This window comes from Mauremys reevesii, linkage group 10 (genome assembly GCF_016161935.1).
Source record: "Mauremys reevesii isolate NIE-2019 linkage group 10, ASM1616193v1, whole genome shotgun sequence".
NCBI lineage: Eukaryota > Metazoa > Chordata > Testudines > Geoemydidae > Mauremys > Mauremys reevesii.
The window spans coordinates 32955682-32972691 of record NC_052632.1 but is presented as its reverse complement, the minus strand read 5'-3'; the positions used below and the strand labels follow the sequence as shown (position 1 = coordinate 32972691).

The following is a 17010-nucleotide window of genomic DNA, read 5'->3' as shown; positions in this document are numbered from 1 at the left end:
TGGAAAAGGATAAATGGACACAAATCAGACATTAGGAATGGCAATATACAAAAACCTGTAGGAGAACACTTCAACCTCCCTGGCCACACAATAGCAGATTTTAAGGTGGCCATCCTATAGCAAAAAAACTTTAGGACCAGACTTCAAAGAGAAACTGCTGAGCTCCAGTTCATCTGCAAATTTAACACCATCAGCTCAGGACTAAACAAAGACTGTGAATGGCTTGCCAATTACAGAACCAGTTTCTCCTCCCTTGGTTTTCACACCTCAGCTGCTGGAACAGGGCCTCATCCTCCCTGATTGATCTAACCTCGTTATCTCTAGCTTGCTTCTTGCTTGCTTATATATACACACCTGCCCCTGCAAATTTCCACTGCTTGCATCCGAAGAAGTGGGTATTCACCCACGAAAGCTCATGCTGTAAAACGTCTGTTAGTCTATAAGGTGCCACAGGATTCTTTGCTGCTTCTACAGAACCAGACTAACACGGCTACCCCTCTGATACTTGACACTAAATGCTCATGTTAAGCAAGTTAAGGTACATAGCAAAACCCAAGGGAAAGTTTAGTAAGTCAGGCTTCCATCAGAGAATTCCCAATGCTCATCTGATGGTTTAGTGGAAAATTTGCAGATTGTGAAAGAGAAATCCATCAAGCAAGACCAAACCAAGCAGCAGCTTCCAGAACATGATTTTGTTAATACTAATAATCTTTAATTGATAGGTACCTATACATGAGGTCTCTGGGAATCTTAGCAACAATAAACTGAACACACTATTTGCACTAAATTCTTGACTCTTTTTTTAAAACAATAAGCATATCAAAATTCAGTATTAGATTTCTATGTTCCTGAATCACTGTGAACTGAGAGACTAAGTACTGTCACCTGTCATGCACTTGTTCTCTCTTGCAAATTACTATGCAAGTGCCTGATCCTGAACCATTAGAATTTTTCCATCTATTTTAATGGTACAAAAGTAGGTCCGAAACCCTTTTTTCAACTGTTTTAAAAAGCGATTATAAAAAAATCAGAATATTTGTTAAACATGGGTATTTAGAGGACTTAATTTTAAATACCCTTCTCTTCCGTGTCCTTTTTGTAGTTCTCCAATAAGCACAAATAATGGTGCTGTTGGTAGACCCCATTCCAGCTGTGTAACTAAGTCTCTCTTGCAGCCTATTTATTTATATTTCCACACTGACAGCTTCAGTTTCATCCTGTTAACATTTCTTGTTCAAAATATTTAACTTTACAAGGCAGTTCTAAAACTGTTCAATTTCTGATGACAAAGAATCACAGGCCAGGTGTTTTAATGTAATTAAAGTACAATAAAAAAAATTAGAGTGAATTTTTATGCGTGATTGATGTGCATGTAAGTGTGTTCACCTGGCCATTTCAAGTTTGGTCTGGGATTATTTTAAAATGACTTGGCCTCTCCATGACCAGTCTCGGGGTCAGTATGAGGCATAGACACCACAAGCCCATGCCGAAGGCAGTAATTTCTGGCACTGTGTGATTAGATCACAATCTCATCTTTAATTTAAATAAAAGAAAGTTTCTAGTCCTCGTGGTCACAAAGAGAAGCTTGAAAACGTAATCCAGGGTAACTGATTTAGTGACTTCTGCCTGAGTCTGCAGGCAGTCTGAAACAATAGCTCTTAAAGGGGTGAACTGTACCATGAGTCTCAATGGGGGTTAACCCCAAGAGCCACTGCCCTGGTTCCCACCAAATCCACCCCAGCAGAGGACTCTGTGCGACAGGAGAAGAGTACAGCGGACCCATCATACCCACCCAAGAAGATACACCTTGATTACTGTGGCAAGTACTGGGGGGTGGGCAGAACACCTGCTATTGACTCTGCCTCTCTGTAGAGGAGAGGAGATCCCCGCCAATCATGGGTTAAAGAAGACAGCACCATAACATTGTCTTTGCTTCTCTGAAAGGGGAGGGGGCCTCCTGCCACTGCTAAAGGGAAAGGTGCTAGAAGGCCTTATGTTGTGGTGTTTAGGGCCTTGGATTGTTTTATGACAACAGAAATGCTACCATGAGCCAGAGGAGATAATACCATTACTTCTCCCTCTTTGTAGCTACATATTGTACATTATAACTCTGACAAATATCCCGATATAACAGCAGCAACAGACAAATCAGATGGGCTAGCAGTTTTGGCTATTCTCATTGAGGTAAGATGCATGCCTTGTGCTTTTTTCATATTTAATAATGCTATAATTAAAGCATCTGTAAGATTTAAGTACAATGAGATGACTGGGATTAACTTGGAGACCATCAATATTGGCATGTCTGGCTATATGGTCTCTCTCTTCCACTCCACCTACACACACATATAGGGTCAGATTCTGCCCTCAGTTATATTTCTGTGAACTAGGTGTATAGTGCAGGAGAAAAGATTGAGTATTCTCTCATATTTTAAAATGAAATAACATCAGACATATTCATATCCTTTTGAATTTGCTTTCTACAGACTAAGGAGCAGGTGAGTTTCTCACAAATGATAGTAGAAAGTGAAGATCAAGTCTGCACATTTGAATATTCCCAGATAGTAAAGGCAGTTGTACATGTAGCACAGAACACTGTTTAACACAGCAGGGGTCACCAGGCTGGCAGGTAATTACCCGGCACAGGTAATTAATTATAGAAGACTAGGATGTAACCATACCCTTCACAAATAGTACTTCACGGGCACACAGTTCCTTTGTATCAATGAAGCTGGTGGTGACAAAAAAATTATGAGACAAGTAAATTAGCGCACCTTTCAACACAGCATGGGGACAGATTTCCACACCTAACCCTGACACAGGCAATTAAATAACCCAGTCAGCAATCTGATGGAACCTCCCGTAACTCTGCCAGGCAAACATTTCAATTACTTTGTGTAAATGTGACCAAAAACGGCTAGCTATAAGCTCAGCACTGAGCTAATGAACTTCACGGTAGAGCGGACTGGAAAACGTGTTTTCCCCCAACGAACATTTTGACTTTTTGTCAACAAAACTGAAAACTCAAACTTTTAGTTTTCCATCAAAAACCTGAAAGTGTTCAAGGAATGCAGACACTTTCTGAGAAAAGTTTTGTTTCTTTGAAAACCCAACTATCTGTCAGAAGGCTTCTGTTTTTTCTACAAAATGCTTATTATATAATTCTGTTTAAAAATCAAATAAGTACATCTCCAAATTTAACATTATTTACTTATTTCCATCTGAGAACTTCAGAAACATGGTGGCTTTCAAAGTTTAACTTAGGACACAATTTTTTCTGGTTGCCAGATGACTTGCTGAGAATCATCTCCAAATTATTAAGAAAACAGGCACTGATTAGAAGCTATAGCAGCCAGTCTCTTATTGGATATTAGAGGTATGATCCTCACCACTGGTCCTGCCCTTTTAACAGGGTCATTCTTTATTTTGAATTGCAAGCAGCAGACTAACGATTTCTGGTTGGCAACAGAGAACCCAAAATATGTTACCTATGGCTATGACTAGAAACCCATTCATGATCTGAGAAACCTGTCGGTGTAGAATTAGGTTGTATAAAGTTCTTAAAGGAAACAGGCTTCCATTTGTTTACACAGCAGGCTAGCCACTAACAAATGGCTGTTTTTCCAAACACACACTATAAGTGTGTTACAGAATAAAGAATGTAGGCTTCATCTAAAACCTTCCTGGTTTGAAGTCTTCTGCTCCATAATGCTGTTCTGCAGTAAGGGACCAACCCTGGCTATATAAAGGATTGCAAGATGAGACCCTAAGAGGTTACATTTTATGAAGAACTGTGTTGCGTTTCAGCTAATGAGAGTTGTGCAGCTATACGCTTTGGAAATTTATCCTACAGTCAGATATTACTGGTTACTTAGTTTAAAACTATTGTTATTCATTGAGTCCAAGGGCAGAAGGGACTATTAGATCATCTTGTCTGACCTCCTGTTTGTAACAGGCTTTTAAATTTCACCCAGTTATTCTGTAAGCATTAGTATACAGCTCAATTTAATTAACACATACAATAATCATTGAACTGATTTAATGCAAAATATTTCTCCTTAAACACTTTAGTTATTTAAGGTTTTAACTTTCCAATTCATCATATTGGATAATGATAAGCCATAACTGATAAGCCATAATTATGACAATTTAATATTGTGTAGTGTGATAAAGAAATCAAATACCCCCAGGCTGCAGTTTATTATTATAGAGAGTAAGAGTGTATTGAAAGAGAGAGGAAGGAGGGGACAGACTAAACAAAACAATCCCAGGGCACAGCCTTAATTTCTACATCAGCCTACGTTACTACATCAGTTTTGGTGTTGTTGGATGGAAAATTTCACTAAAAGATGACACTGTCAATCAAATGTTGAACATCAGTTGTCTGAAGAATTTAAAAGATTATGCATACAGAGCCCTGATTACTTGGACAGCTTTTAACAGTCTATTTGTTACAGATAGGCCCATTCAATCCATCCTACGAAAAGATCTTCAGTCATTTCCAGAACGTGAAATACAAAGGTGAGTGGCTGCTGTATGCAAAAGATCAACAGTGGCTGAATGTATCAGAACCTTATCATTGATGGGACTCATGCAGGGCATGTCATGCTTTTGTCAAAACTGCTTCAGAACAGTTCCAAGTACAGTGCACTCCTCTTAAGTGCTCCTACAGCTAGCGTTAGGTAAACTTCTGTGCATTAGTATCACATGTTCCTAACCGGGTTGTATGACTTACATGTGCTGTTACTTTGGTTACTTGCCCCTCAATTTAGTATCCAGATAGCTGATTTATGCAAATAATGATCACTGGTGTGCTCACTCCCAGAAAGCAAATGGTCAGAACTCACCAGATTTTTTCCTCAGGTATCTTTTTTAAAAAAGCTGTTGGTGGATGCAGTAAAATGCAGACAATGTTGACGAGATGTATAGAAACACTTGGTGTTGACAAGAAAATCTTCAGCGTAGTGGCAAACACACTCAAACCATTATGAATAGCAGACAGAGTATTTCAAACCCGAGTCCTCTACACATAGGTCTGCACTGTGGTTGGAGGTGTGATTGCAGCATAGTTTGGTATATCCATGCTAGCTTTAATCTAGCTAGCACAGCTAAAAATAGCAGTGAAGATGCGGCAGCATGAGCTTCAGAGCAGGTTAGCAACTTGAGTACATACTCAGGCTCCTTGGTGTACTTGTACAGCTTGTTGCTGAAGCCTGCACAAGCATGTCCTTTCTGCTTGTTTTAGCTGTGCTAGCTAAATTAAAGCTAGCACAGATACACCTATCGAAGCTGCAATCACACCTCTGATTGCAGTGTAGACAAACCCTAAATGTCTAATACTGAGTAGTTGTCTGCACTGCTTATAAAGAAATTCATCCAGTAGTGCTCCTGAGCAGAGCACACTCAATAGTAAAGAGCAACTTTCCTCATTAATCACAACCTTGGTTTGGTATCCAGGTGTAACATGTCAGACTTGTATAAGAACAAATTTAGAAGTGGTTTAATGAACTACATGTCTATATTAAATTGGGTCTAGCATCTATCAAAGTACATTTTTTCCTTTTCCATTGAGCTCAGAATGCTTGCTGAAAACAAATTTGCCCTACTGGGACTCACCTGTGCAGAGATATGCAGCAAACCAATGTAGTCCAGTAGAAAGTCATGATGATGCAAAGTAGATTAGCATTGACAGAAGTGTGATTAAGAATACGGAATTAACATGGATTCTCTCTTTCAGACCAGGTAGCTCTAGTCCCAGGTTTTGACATCCAAGAACTGCTTCCTGACCAACTGGATGAGTATTATCGCTATGAAGGATCCCTGACCACTCCTCCTTGTTACCCTAGTGTTCTCTGGACAGTTTTCAGACACCCGGTAAAAGTTTCACAAGAACAGGCAAGTTTAAGTAAAACAGATATTTTCTTATTTAGCCTGTCATTGTAGCCTAAAGTCTGATATTCAATTAAATGCTAATAAATTAATCTGTTTGGTGTTTATTAAGGAATGTTACATTTCTATTCTCATTTCCTGGATTCCAAATAGGAAGTTTTCCATAAGGTCTCTGTGACAAAGCTCTGTCCTTGTCTCCCTGGGTCCTGCATTTCCTGGCAGATTTCGCTAGCCTCAGAGGCTCACTGTGACCCTCCCCTTAACCCTTCTCTGTCTAGAGACAAGGGTCACAGTCTACTGAGCCATTTTCATCATGAGCCAGCGAGGGAGGGGAGGAGAAGCTACTCTCCCTTGCACAGTCTCTGTCATCTCCCAGTCTCAGTAATTAATCAGTAAAAAGGGGGAGAGCCCAGGGCCACCCTCTACTCCAGGCTCCAGCCCAGGGACCCTAATAGTATCAGCTATGGTAGCTGACCTTTTAGGAACAGGACACTTTGTACAATTCCCTGGGCTACTTCCCCACAGCAGCCCCCACTTCCTCAAGCTCCACTTCACCCCTTACCTCAGGGCCTCCTTCCTTGTGACTAATATGGTGTGTACAGCTCAGTCTCTCCTACAGCACAACTTCTTCTCACAGCTCCTGACATGCGCACATAGGCGCCTAACTGGCGACGGGTTATTTTGCAAAACGAAAGCTACCCTGGTTTTACCCACATCTAGTCTTCATGTGCACGTCTTAGAAACTAATTAAGTTTTTTTCCCCCTCTCAGGTGGTCAACTGATAAACTAGCAGGAAAAGAGAAGAAACATGTTCTATACTGAGTTATATAACTCCCAAACACCAGCTTCTTCTGACCCCCATCAGGTGGAAAGAGCTTAGCTAGTAACTTGCAAATAAGAAATCCAAAACTGTTTTATCACAGAAATCTATGACCAAGTTAGCAGCTGCACTCCTTTTGGTGAGCATTCATTTCTATGAAGCTCACCACTGCGTGTGCATTCCTTACCTTACCAAAATATCCAGCTTATTAAGATTACTTCTATTACTTGCTTCAGACTTGGACTGTTTGCGCTAATATTTCAACCACCCCTTCATGGAAGGAAACTTTCCCTCAGTAATAATTATGTTTTTCTACGCTAGTCCTTTTATTAACTTAGAATCAGACCCACTCATGTGTTACCTATTCCATTCCAGGTCAAACAGCAGGAACGAGTGGGATTGGGTACCTTTGTGGGTGTTTTGCATACACAGATATTTGTTTGCTGTGTTTTGAGGTTTAAGAAAAACAAGCAGAGAACAAGTCTACAAACACTCGTCATGAAATAAGGGCTTCCTCTTCCCCATTTTCCTGACAGCTATATATCAATTATTAGGGTTACTCTAACATAATTAAATTAAGTTCATATATGGACATGGAGAAACAGCCTTTTAGACAATTGAGGTCACACTGTTTGCACATCAAATTATATTTGGCATAAGTGCTGGAACTAGGGGTGCTGCCAATTGCATCCCCTGGCTTGAAATGGTTTCCATTATATCCAGGGTTTAAGGTTTGGTTCAATGGCTCTCAGCACCCCATTATGAAAATTGTTCCAGCACCCCTGACATTTGGGCTTACACAGCACATTGCATTGGTAGCTACTGCATAACTGAACCCAACTCCTTCATCCATCTCTGTGTGTTGAAAGAGTCCCTCATTGGATGGAATTGATTCTCAGTGTCATTTCAGCATAAGATGATGTCTAAACATACCCACCTTGCGTTCTCTATACACTGGATGCTGAATTGTATGCTTTGTCCCTAGCTGCTGGCACTGGAAACAGCTCTGTACTGCACACAACCCAATGACCCTGCACCCCTGGAAATGGTTAATAACTTCAGGCACATTCAGGAGTTTGATGAAAGGCTGGTTTCTGTCTCCTTCCGTCAAGGTAAGTAAAATAAATGCCTGTGTAAAGAAACAGTAAATAGTTATGCATGTGGATTTGGAATACTAAGTGCCTATAGCATTGCTTTGATTTATTCAGGCACAAAGAGATCAGTAGGAGTTTTCACACAGTATCATTTCCCCTTACATTGAGGTGTCAATATCAATTTTTGAGAGTGGACTACATCTACCCTGACTAAATTGGCCTTCAACATTGGTTCTCCACTTGTAAGGTAACTCCCTTCTCTTCATGTGCCAATATATATTTATGCCTGTAGCTGTAATTTTCACTGCATGCATCTGAAGAAGTGGGATTTTTACACACAAAAGCTTATGCCCAAAGAAATCTGTTAGTCTTTAAGGTGCCATCGGACTCCTTGTTGTTTTTGTGAATACAGACTAACACGACTACCCCTCTGCTAAATTGGAAACACGGTCTTATTTCATGTAAGCAAAGCCCTGACTGCATTGAGAATAAATTACTTCAGTGATTATGTGCAATTCACAGGCAAGAAACACTGGTCATCGCTAATTTTTTTGTCAGTTCTGCACTTTTACTTTTTTTTATTCTACCCCAAACTCAAAGGCAGCAGCACAATTGAGTGTTGTTGAATAGATTCTGTTGCACTATATGTTCCAACAAAGATATGCTTACATGTCTTGTTTAATTTCCACCTACTTAACTGAGGCTTGAACTAAAAATTTGATACATTGGTGAACCTCAGCAAATGTGGGATAAGGTTGTTTATACGACTAGGAAGCTGGGCCTTTATTCTTCCCCAGTTACTTCCCTCTCTGCCTGTAACAAGCCACTTTAGGAAGGGGGTGCTGCATGACAGAAGGGACTTAGAATAATAATAATAATGTCACTATCAGCAACTTCACAGGTTAATGTTACAGAAGAGCAATATCCCAATTCACTGCCATGATGATTACAAATACTCCAGCATTACAAAGCCCGTCATACCCAAAATAGACAAGCAGTGACCAATGTGTTTACCAGACCATCATAATACTAAAACCAACCTCTCAGATACAGCTAAGCCGGTGCTAGCTGTACATACAATACAAAGAAGAAAGCAAGTTAAATGCATGCAAACAGGTCTACTATAAACAAGCTGTATTACCCAAATGTCAGGAAGTAACTGTCCAAGTTTTGCGCATAATGCCACCCCTCACTATTCGGCAACAAAGTAATTATTCTAGAGTTTTTATCTTTGCCCTGCAGGGCAAACGTGCCTTTTGAAAAATTACTAAACTGTTAAAGGGAAGTAGTTTGTGCATTTTATTGCTTCTTTATTATATAAAAATACAAAGAGAAGGAAAATCTTTGATGTTTCCTTTACTTCAGTGTTAGGAATCCTGACTTCCCTCTCTTTTGGGGGGGGTGTGGGTGTCTTTGGAGGACCTGGATCATTACTATACAGGAAACTGAGATGTGAGATATAACTCGGCCAGCCACCAACTAAGGGAATATTGAGTCTTAATCCTCAGCATTCCCTCTCCTCTCACTTGAGGGCTGGGAGAGCTTAGCTCAGGTTTCAACTTCCTGTGACAGCTCAGAATTCTTGATGTTCTGCTGAACACAGCAGTAATTCTTGCCATCATAGGCCATTCTGCCTCCTTAGCTACTTCAGATGCTGTGCTATAATAGGACAAAGGGACTCAAAATCAGACCAATGCACTTCCTACTGTCTCATGCTTCAGATGATCAGATGATTAGCGGTAGTATACAATTGCATATAATAGGAGTTTATGCCTTTTTTCCTGAAGCTTCCAGAATTAGTCATTGTCAGACACTGAATAACTGGTGTGCTCCAGTATGTCTGTCTGTGATCCATTCTAAACCTCTGCTCTGGCCAAACAATGTGCAAAGATTTTATTTTCTAGGAAGCCACAGTTGCAATACTGACTATAAAATTTTTCAGATAGTTTAAGTGACAGGCAATCTGCAGGGTCTGTCTTAAAAGTCACACATTAAAAATGTCTACAAGACTAGTACCCAACCAGCACCATTTACCAAGGAGAAACAAAAAATTATGAGGAAAATACCTGATCTATATTTCTTTAATAGTCATTTCCAGTGTAACCTTAGTGATTAACCTTTCACTTTTTCCCTCCCTGCCCCCTTCATTTTGTCAAGATTCTGTACATGGTGGACTGAGCACGGGTATGTTGTTGGATTGCTAACAGCATATATAGACAGCAGTGATCTTTGTGATTCAGATTGATTGAGCTTCTCATTCTGTGCAATTTTCCATTTCTGTCTTAAAGTGACCTTTCAATATCTAGCGTACCTCTTTGCTGTAAGTCCTGCCTTATGATTAACACTAAATTATATTGAATTATAATGCATGATTTAACTAACCTAAAACAAATCAAATAATATCCTTTTCACCCATAATATCCAAGTGCTTTACAAAATGGTGTAAGCATTGTTATTACCATCTAACAGGGAACATGAAGTGACTTGCCCAAAAATCACACAGAGTGTCAGTGTGAAATCCAGGAATAGAGTTTAGGTTTCCTGTCTCCCAGTCCATCCAAACAACCACATAATTTAGCTCTTGTTTGTAAGCAACATTTCCTTTAAAGACATTCCGAATATGTACCCCACAGCACATCCTGCTGTTCTCACACCAGGAATGGTCTCTGGGGTTACAGAATCCATTGTTTAGGTGTAGTGATATTTTGATAGAAAACCCATTCAGTCTTTTGTTGCAGTTAATTGACTGGGTCAATGAACCAAGCAAAGATTTCGAACAATAAAAAAAGGACCATTTATCAGCAGCAAAACCTCTCAAACAACTTTTAGGCACATTCCACCTGTTGTGGTTTTAAGTGTTCACTAACAGATGCAAAACACCCTCCCCCGCCCCCCCAAACAAACAAAAACAACAACCCTGCAAGAGCACTGAACATATGCGTCTTTATGCCAGTTGAGAACAGGGTGATGCAGAGCCTTTTACAACCACTTGTGCCAAGAGTAGGAACAAACTTCATTTTGGAAGGTGGAGGAGATGGTGGGGAAGTGCACAGGAATGTGTTTTTATCCAGGAAGCCACAGTAGAGCAAAACCTTATTAAGAACAGGAGTACTTGTGGCACCTTAGAGACTAACAAATTTATTTGAGCATAAGCTTTCGTGGGCTACAGCCCACTTCTTCGGATGCAAGCTTATGCTCAAATAAATGTGAAAGTCGCTAAGGTGCTACGAGTACTCTTGTTCTTTTTGCAGATACAGAGTAACACGGCTGCTACTCTGAAAACTGTCAAAACCTTATTGTGCACATCCATGACTCCAATAGCAGCAGGCCTAAAGAAAAGCCTTTCTGACTTCCAGAGAGGCAAGAACAGAGGCAGCCATCTCTTGTTGAGCATAAGGGATGCAAGGTGGTATTATTGTGCTGTTTTCATGGAGTGCAGATATGCATGTCGAGTCAGTGTTTGGCCCTTTGTTGATGATGATTAAACTCACCCCAATTATTTACAAGTATCAGGTCTGCAGAATCTCAAGCTTGAGAGGGTTATCCAACACATCATCTCCAAAGTGCTTACAGACATGAACTAATGACATTTTTTAAATGTTATATTAATATCATGATTTAATCTTCCACCTCCTTTAACCTTTGTAGGAACACCTGAAAATAATATTCTCAATTACAAAACACACCACCTGCAGCAAGGACTACATTCAGCTGTGTTATTTGGGCATAGAAAGAGAGCAGGAATTTGTTTGGCATTCTCTCTGATTTGGGCCTGATTCTTGAATTTTGCCTGTACTGAACAGAGATGTTAACTGACAACAGGCATAAAGACCCCTGATCCTGCAAGCCCATGACTCCTGTGCCAATTCAGTGCTCCTTGGGGCTCTGGGTGAGTACAGACATATGCCTGTGTGGATCCGATTTCAGGATGGGGTCTTCAAGTTTGCATCTTTTGAGAAGTCTACCTAATAAAGGAATAAGTTTGCCATTTTACTTCCTTTAAGTAGCTTTGTGCATGAAAGAAAGAAAGAAAACAAACCTGTGCATTTTCCTCCTTTTCCCAGGTATTGTCCTTTCAGTTGTGTTAGCCAGTGTTCTTGGAGTTATCATCATGCTTGCAGTAGCCTTTTGGCTGCTTAGGAAGAAGAGGTAAGAGATTTTGCTGTCCCACCTTTGTTTGTTTAAACATGGTAAATATGTTGACTCTCCTCTATGATTAGTGGTCCTGAGCAGATGAAACCCTTTTCATAAAAAATAGAGAATAAATATGAACTCATGCTGGTATACCGGACGGAGATGACTTTTGCCCCAATGTACCTATCCCTCTACCCTAACCCCTATAGAGGTACTCAGTTTTTTGCCAAAATATTTCAGCGATGCTCACGTTAACACACACACACACACAAGATATGGTGTTCAGAAGTGAGGAAAAACCTTGTGGCATGAGTCTATGAAAAGCAGACTGAAATGCTTTCTGTCCTGGACAGCTCTAGGGAGTAGAGGCTAGGGAATGAGCTCCTCCTTTCTCCTCCAACTCTGCATTCTAACTGGAGCAGACAACTGGCTCGATGATGTGCTGTCTCCCAGCATTTGCCATCTCTCACCTCCCTCTATTTGTTCTTTCCCTGATCCCATTTCTGTTGCTTAAAATTTACCTGCTTTTAGCTGTTCTCTGAATCTACTGCTGTGCATATGCAGTTGGAAAGGAAGTCAGACTAGAAGAGAGTGGAGTTTTAGAATAAATCCCTACCACAGGAATGGTTATGTCAAGTAAGGAACGGAGTCCTATATGAGATATATGCTGAGAGCACTTGGCTTTTATATCAATAAGTCTGGGTTAGTTCTGGAGGAGAGACCAAGGTTGCTTACTTCCCCTTTGCCTACTCAAAGTTTTTCCTTGTAATGAACACTAGCTTTGTATGGTGCATAAACTGTTATCCCTACATATTTTTAAGTACTGGCCCCAGTGAGTGGTGCAAAGTGCACTAGTACTGAAAGAATCACTCCATACCCTGAAAAATTATGTGTTTTAAATAGTCATCGATGCTTTTCTGTCATTGCTATTTCACTTTGCTAATATAATTATTTTGTTATAGTTGCAAAAAGGAACGAGAAGACAACAGAAGAGTCATCTACAAGCCAGCCTTTGACAAAGAGGATGACAACACCTCTAAAGTATGAATTCCTACTCTGCCACAGCAGTCTCTTTTCATTCATGGCATCAAGAGAAGTTTGCCTTGGGCAACATGTTTCTTGTCTCCAGCCAGTTATAAGCCTTGGATGCACCTTTAAAACAAAGCAGCCAGAACACCCTGTGGTAGTCCTTGCCTACCTGAACCAAACCAGTTTTCTCCTAAGCATGAAAAGCAGTCAGAGAACTTTTTAGTTTTTGTGTCAAATATGACAAAATGTCACTGACATGAAGAAAGGTCCAAAAACTACACACCTGTTAAAGTTTGTCCTAAATTACCTGGAGCAAGCAATCTAATCAAATGCTTGTCTAGTTGCACAAGAGCTTAGAGAGATGTAATCAGCCAGTATTCTGGCTGGACTTGAGGGCCATTTTCATAGAATCTTAGAAATGCAGGGCTGGAAGGTACCTTGAGAAATTCATGTTGGCCCTTTTTAATTTATTAATTAATCATAAACTTGAGCTTTATGGGCTGTTCATGCCACATATTTCCCACAAAACATTGAAGTCTAAAGACATTAATTAATCCGTTATCACTACTGTATGGGGGTGTCTATATCCACTTCCCTGCTAAAAATTAGAATTGGGTGCTTCTCCAACAGTGGGATCTTTAGTATAAACCAGGTCTCCTATACCTGCTAGTGTAGATCACCCAGTAGCATGGTTTAGATGATAGTTGCTAATTGCAGTGGACAGTCTTCTGTACTAGCACAGCCATTGGTGGAGCTGCAACAGAGGGAAATATTAGGGGGAAGAGGCTAGCATAGATATAACCAGAGCCTCTTGCTCAGTCAGTGGGGTTTGAACCTAGAACCTCCAGTGTTAGACATTTATGTCTCTCTACTACTTGAGCTAAAGACTCCTAAGCTAGTTGCTGTATAAGACTCATTACCTGTTATGTGTGTCAATTGCTAAAGGGTGAAGAAAATGATACTCTCCTTGTGTGACTTCCATAGGTACAACCTAAACCCTTCCTCACATTTTATTGTGCTAATTTTATTTAAAATTTGTGCCTGAATGATGGGGGGATAATGCAATTACTACTTTTAATCAGTCTGCTTTCCATTATAATCATGAAGCTGATTCTTTTGATTGTATGAAATGAGCATTGACTAATACTGAGCATGTATTATGAGATTGCATAGTAGATGGTTTTGATGAATTAGTTGTCTGAATTTAGTAATGTAATTATTAGAAGAGAAAATGTATTTAATTAGAATTATCGTCTCAGATCTCATAAAATGAGTACACTTAAAGTTTTCACTGGCTCCAGCATTATTTCCATTATGCATCTTCAAAAGTGTTCATGGATTAACTCTGCTTCCATTGAAGACAATGGGAGATTTATCATTGACTTCAGTGGGAACAAAATCAAGCTAATCTCAATCTCCATATATAGGGAATCCCTCTGGAACCTGTATTACTGAAACTTTAGGTGTGACACTAGCGTAACATCTCAGCAATTTGAAAGGCTCACGCATGACTTGCCAGACAGGAACTCAGTCATAGTAGAGATGGGCCTGAAACACAATCCGAGATCTGAACACCAATGAACATTGGGGAAGTTCTGATCAGACCTTTGCAGTTTGGATTTCCCTTCTGAGTAGCTCAAGCATACACTACTGTTGGCACATAGTACTGAAGAATTAGCACTGGGAAGGAGGACAGTTATTAATATCATAATTATCAAGAATATGATATGTCTGAACTTTCAAATTGAGCACACTGATAGAAGTTATGCAGTTAATAGTCTGACTGGTATCATCATCCTTCCCCTTTTCCCTATTAATTATTTATACATGTCTTGTCAAGCTAGAGTGTAAGCTCCTGGGACCAGGAATTTTGTCTGTATAGCACCTAGGAAACCCTAACTGGAGCCCAACGCTCTATTGGAATATAAATTTTGTGGGCTCAGAGGTACAGGAAACTTTAATGAGATGCAGAAAGAAAGGTACGAAGGGAAGGGGGTTAAACTGAAGCCATAAAACTTTCTGCAAAGTCTAATTTTAAAACCGATTGTGACTATTCTTCTTATTAATCACTCTAATAAACTTCATGATGCAACAGACCAGAATGCCACAATGAATGGAGTTAGACCTGGAACCACTTTGTCCAATACACTGTCCTCCCGGAATTCTTTTGTGTTCATCAGGATGTGCTCTTTTAATGGTTAATTTCAAAGATCAGAGTTTGCTTTTTGATCTGCTTAATCACCACCTTTTTCCATCTGCCAAAGGGACAACTAATTTCTAACAAAACCTTGCTTTGAGTGGCTCTATCTTGTCATAACAGGTGGCAGTCACACTCCTGTATGGAAGATGTTAATATCAATGTGATCAGTATTATCACTTATGTATTATGCACTTCTGGCAAGCCCAGTAGGCATCTATTTGCATACTTAGGCACCTAAATACCTTTGAAAATCTGGCCCCAGGTCCTACAAGTTTTTAGCAGAGTAGATCTCATCCTTTCCCACTTAGTTTTTCAGCACAAATTGAAAGTTGAAAGAAAACAAGTTTTCTTGCTTTTTCAGCTCCCAATTGGTTTCTCAACTTTGAAAGAACTAATGCAAATGAAGAAAATATTGTCTGTACACCTGCTAGCTAAACTGAAGCCAAAAGTAATTAAGGCAAATGCTTTTCTGCAGAACAGAAACTGAAATGCTTACATTTGGAAAAATGTAAGTACTACCATTTACTCCATTGTACAGACTGAAAAAAGAGAGTTACCTTTTCCATAACTGGTGTTCTTCAAGATGTGTTGCTCATGTCTATTCCACAATAGGTGTGCGTGCTCGCCACGTGCACCGGTGCCGGAAGTTTTTCCCCTAACAGTACCCATATGGGAGTGCCCCCAGCGATCCCTAGAGTGGAGCCTCCACGGGCTTCCCCCAACCCACTGTTCCTTCTTGCCAGACAACTCCGACAGAGGGGAAGGAGGGCAGGATGTGGAATAGACATGAGCAACACATCTCGAAGATCACCAGTTACAGAAAAGGTAACTGTCTTTTCTTCTTCGAGTGATTGCTCATGTGTATTCCACAATAGGCAATTCCAAGCTATATCTGTTGGAGATGGGTAGGAGTTCATGAACTCTCGGGATGGAGCACAACCCTGCCGAACCTGGCGTCTTCTCTGGTTTGGGAGATGATCGCATAATGCGAGGTGAACGTGTGAACTGAAGACCATGTGGCAGCCCTGCAAATGTCCTGAATGGGGACATGGGCTAAAAAGAGAGCCGATGAGGCCTGTGCCCTAGTCGAGTGTGCTCTCACAATCAATGGCGAGCCCTGGGTTCTAAGGTGAAGGAAGTAGTCCAAAATAAGCTGGATTGGGGCAGCCCCAGGGGAAATGCCTCGCTCAACCGCCCACCAGGAAAACCAAGACCTCTTCGCCAAGTAGGCTCAGCGCGTGGAGGGTCGCCTGCTTTCCAAGAGGACATGCAGAACCCCTTCCGAGCACGTCCTTTCCTCCTGGCCTAACCATTTAGCAGCCACGCTGTGAGGTGGAATGCCGCTAGGTTGGAGTGGAGGAGGCAGCCCTGGTCCTGGGAGAGCAGGTCTGGGTGGGACGGTCATGGCCATGGCGGGGCGACCGCCAGGCTCATGGGGGTCCCATACCAATGCTGCCTGGGCCACGCTGGGGCAATCAGGAGGATCTGGGCCCTGTCCATCTTTACCTTTTCCAGGACCTTGCCAATCAGAGGGAACAGGGGGAAGGCATAGAGAAACTGGCCTGACCAGGATAGGAGGAAGGCATCCGAGATAGTGCCCCCCCAGTCCCTCCCCCGTTGCAGAACCGGGGATAGCGATGGTTCTGTCGAGTAGTGAACAGGTCCACCTGGGGAGATCCCCACTCTTGGAAAGTCTGTGCACCACCTCTGGGTGAAGAGACCACTCGTACTGAGAGGAGAAGTCCCTGCTCAAGCGATCCACCCGTGAGTTCTGGGCGCCCAGTAGGTGGTAGGCCTGTAGGCAAATGTCATGGGCTATACAGAAGTCCCACAGCTTGAGGGCTTCC

The 17010-nt window shown here is 41.1% G+C and overlaps 2 protein-coding genes across 6 annotated transcripts in view; one reads left to right on the top strand and one right to left on the bottom strand.

The window, feature by feature from the left end:
* LOC120372823 (kunitz-type serine protease inhibitor bitisilin-3-like) overlaps positions 1-7787 on the bottom strand; it is a 63826-nt gene extending 56039 nt beyond the window's left edge. For 3 of the 5 annotated variants that reach the window (XM_039490229.1, XM_039490232.1, XM_039490230.1), the window contains exon 1: positions 7644-7787. The gene's annotated coding sequence lies outside the window, so the exon portion shown is untranslated. The remainder of the gene's footprint in view (positions 1-7643) is intronic. The other 2 variants (XM_039490231.1, XM_039490234.1) reach the window with 1 other exon arrangement.
* CA12 (carbonic anhydrase 12) overlaps positions 1-13268 on the top strand; it is a 32552-nt gene extending 19284 nt beyond the window's left edge. The window contains exons 5-10 of the mRNA XM_039490235.1: positions 2089-2184; positions 4455-4518; positions 5735-5892; positions 7692-7818; positions 11865-11949; positions 12897-13268. Of these exons, the coding sequence (XP_039346169.1) occupies positions 2089-2184; positions 4455-4518; positions 5735-5892; positions 7692-7818; positions 11865-11949; positions 12897-12981 (615 nt within the window). The 3' untranslated portion in view covers positions 12982-13268. The remainder of the gene's footprint in view (positions 1-2088; positions 2185-4454; positions 4519-5734; positions 5893-7691; positions 7819-11864; positions 11950-12896) is intronic.
* Positions 13269-17010: the final 3742 nt, after the last annotated feature.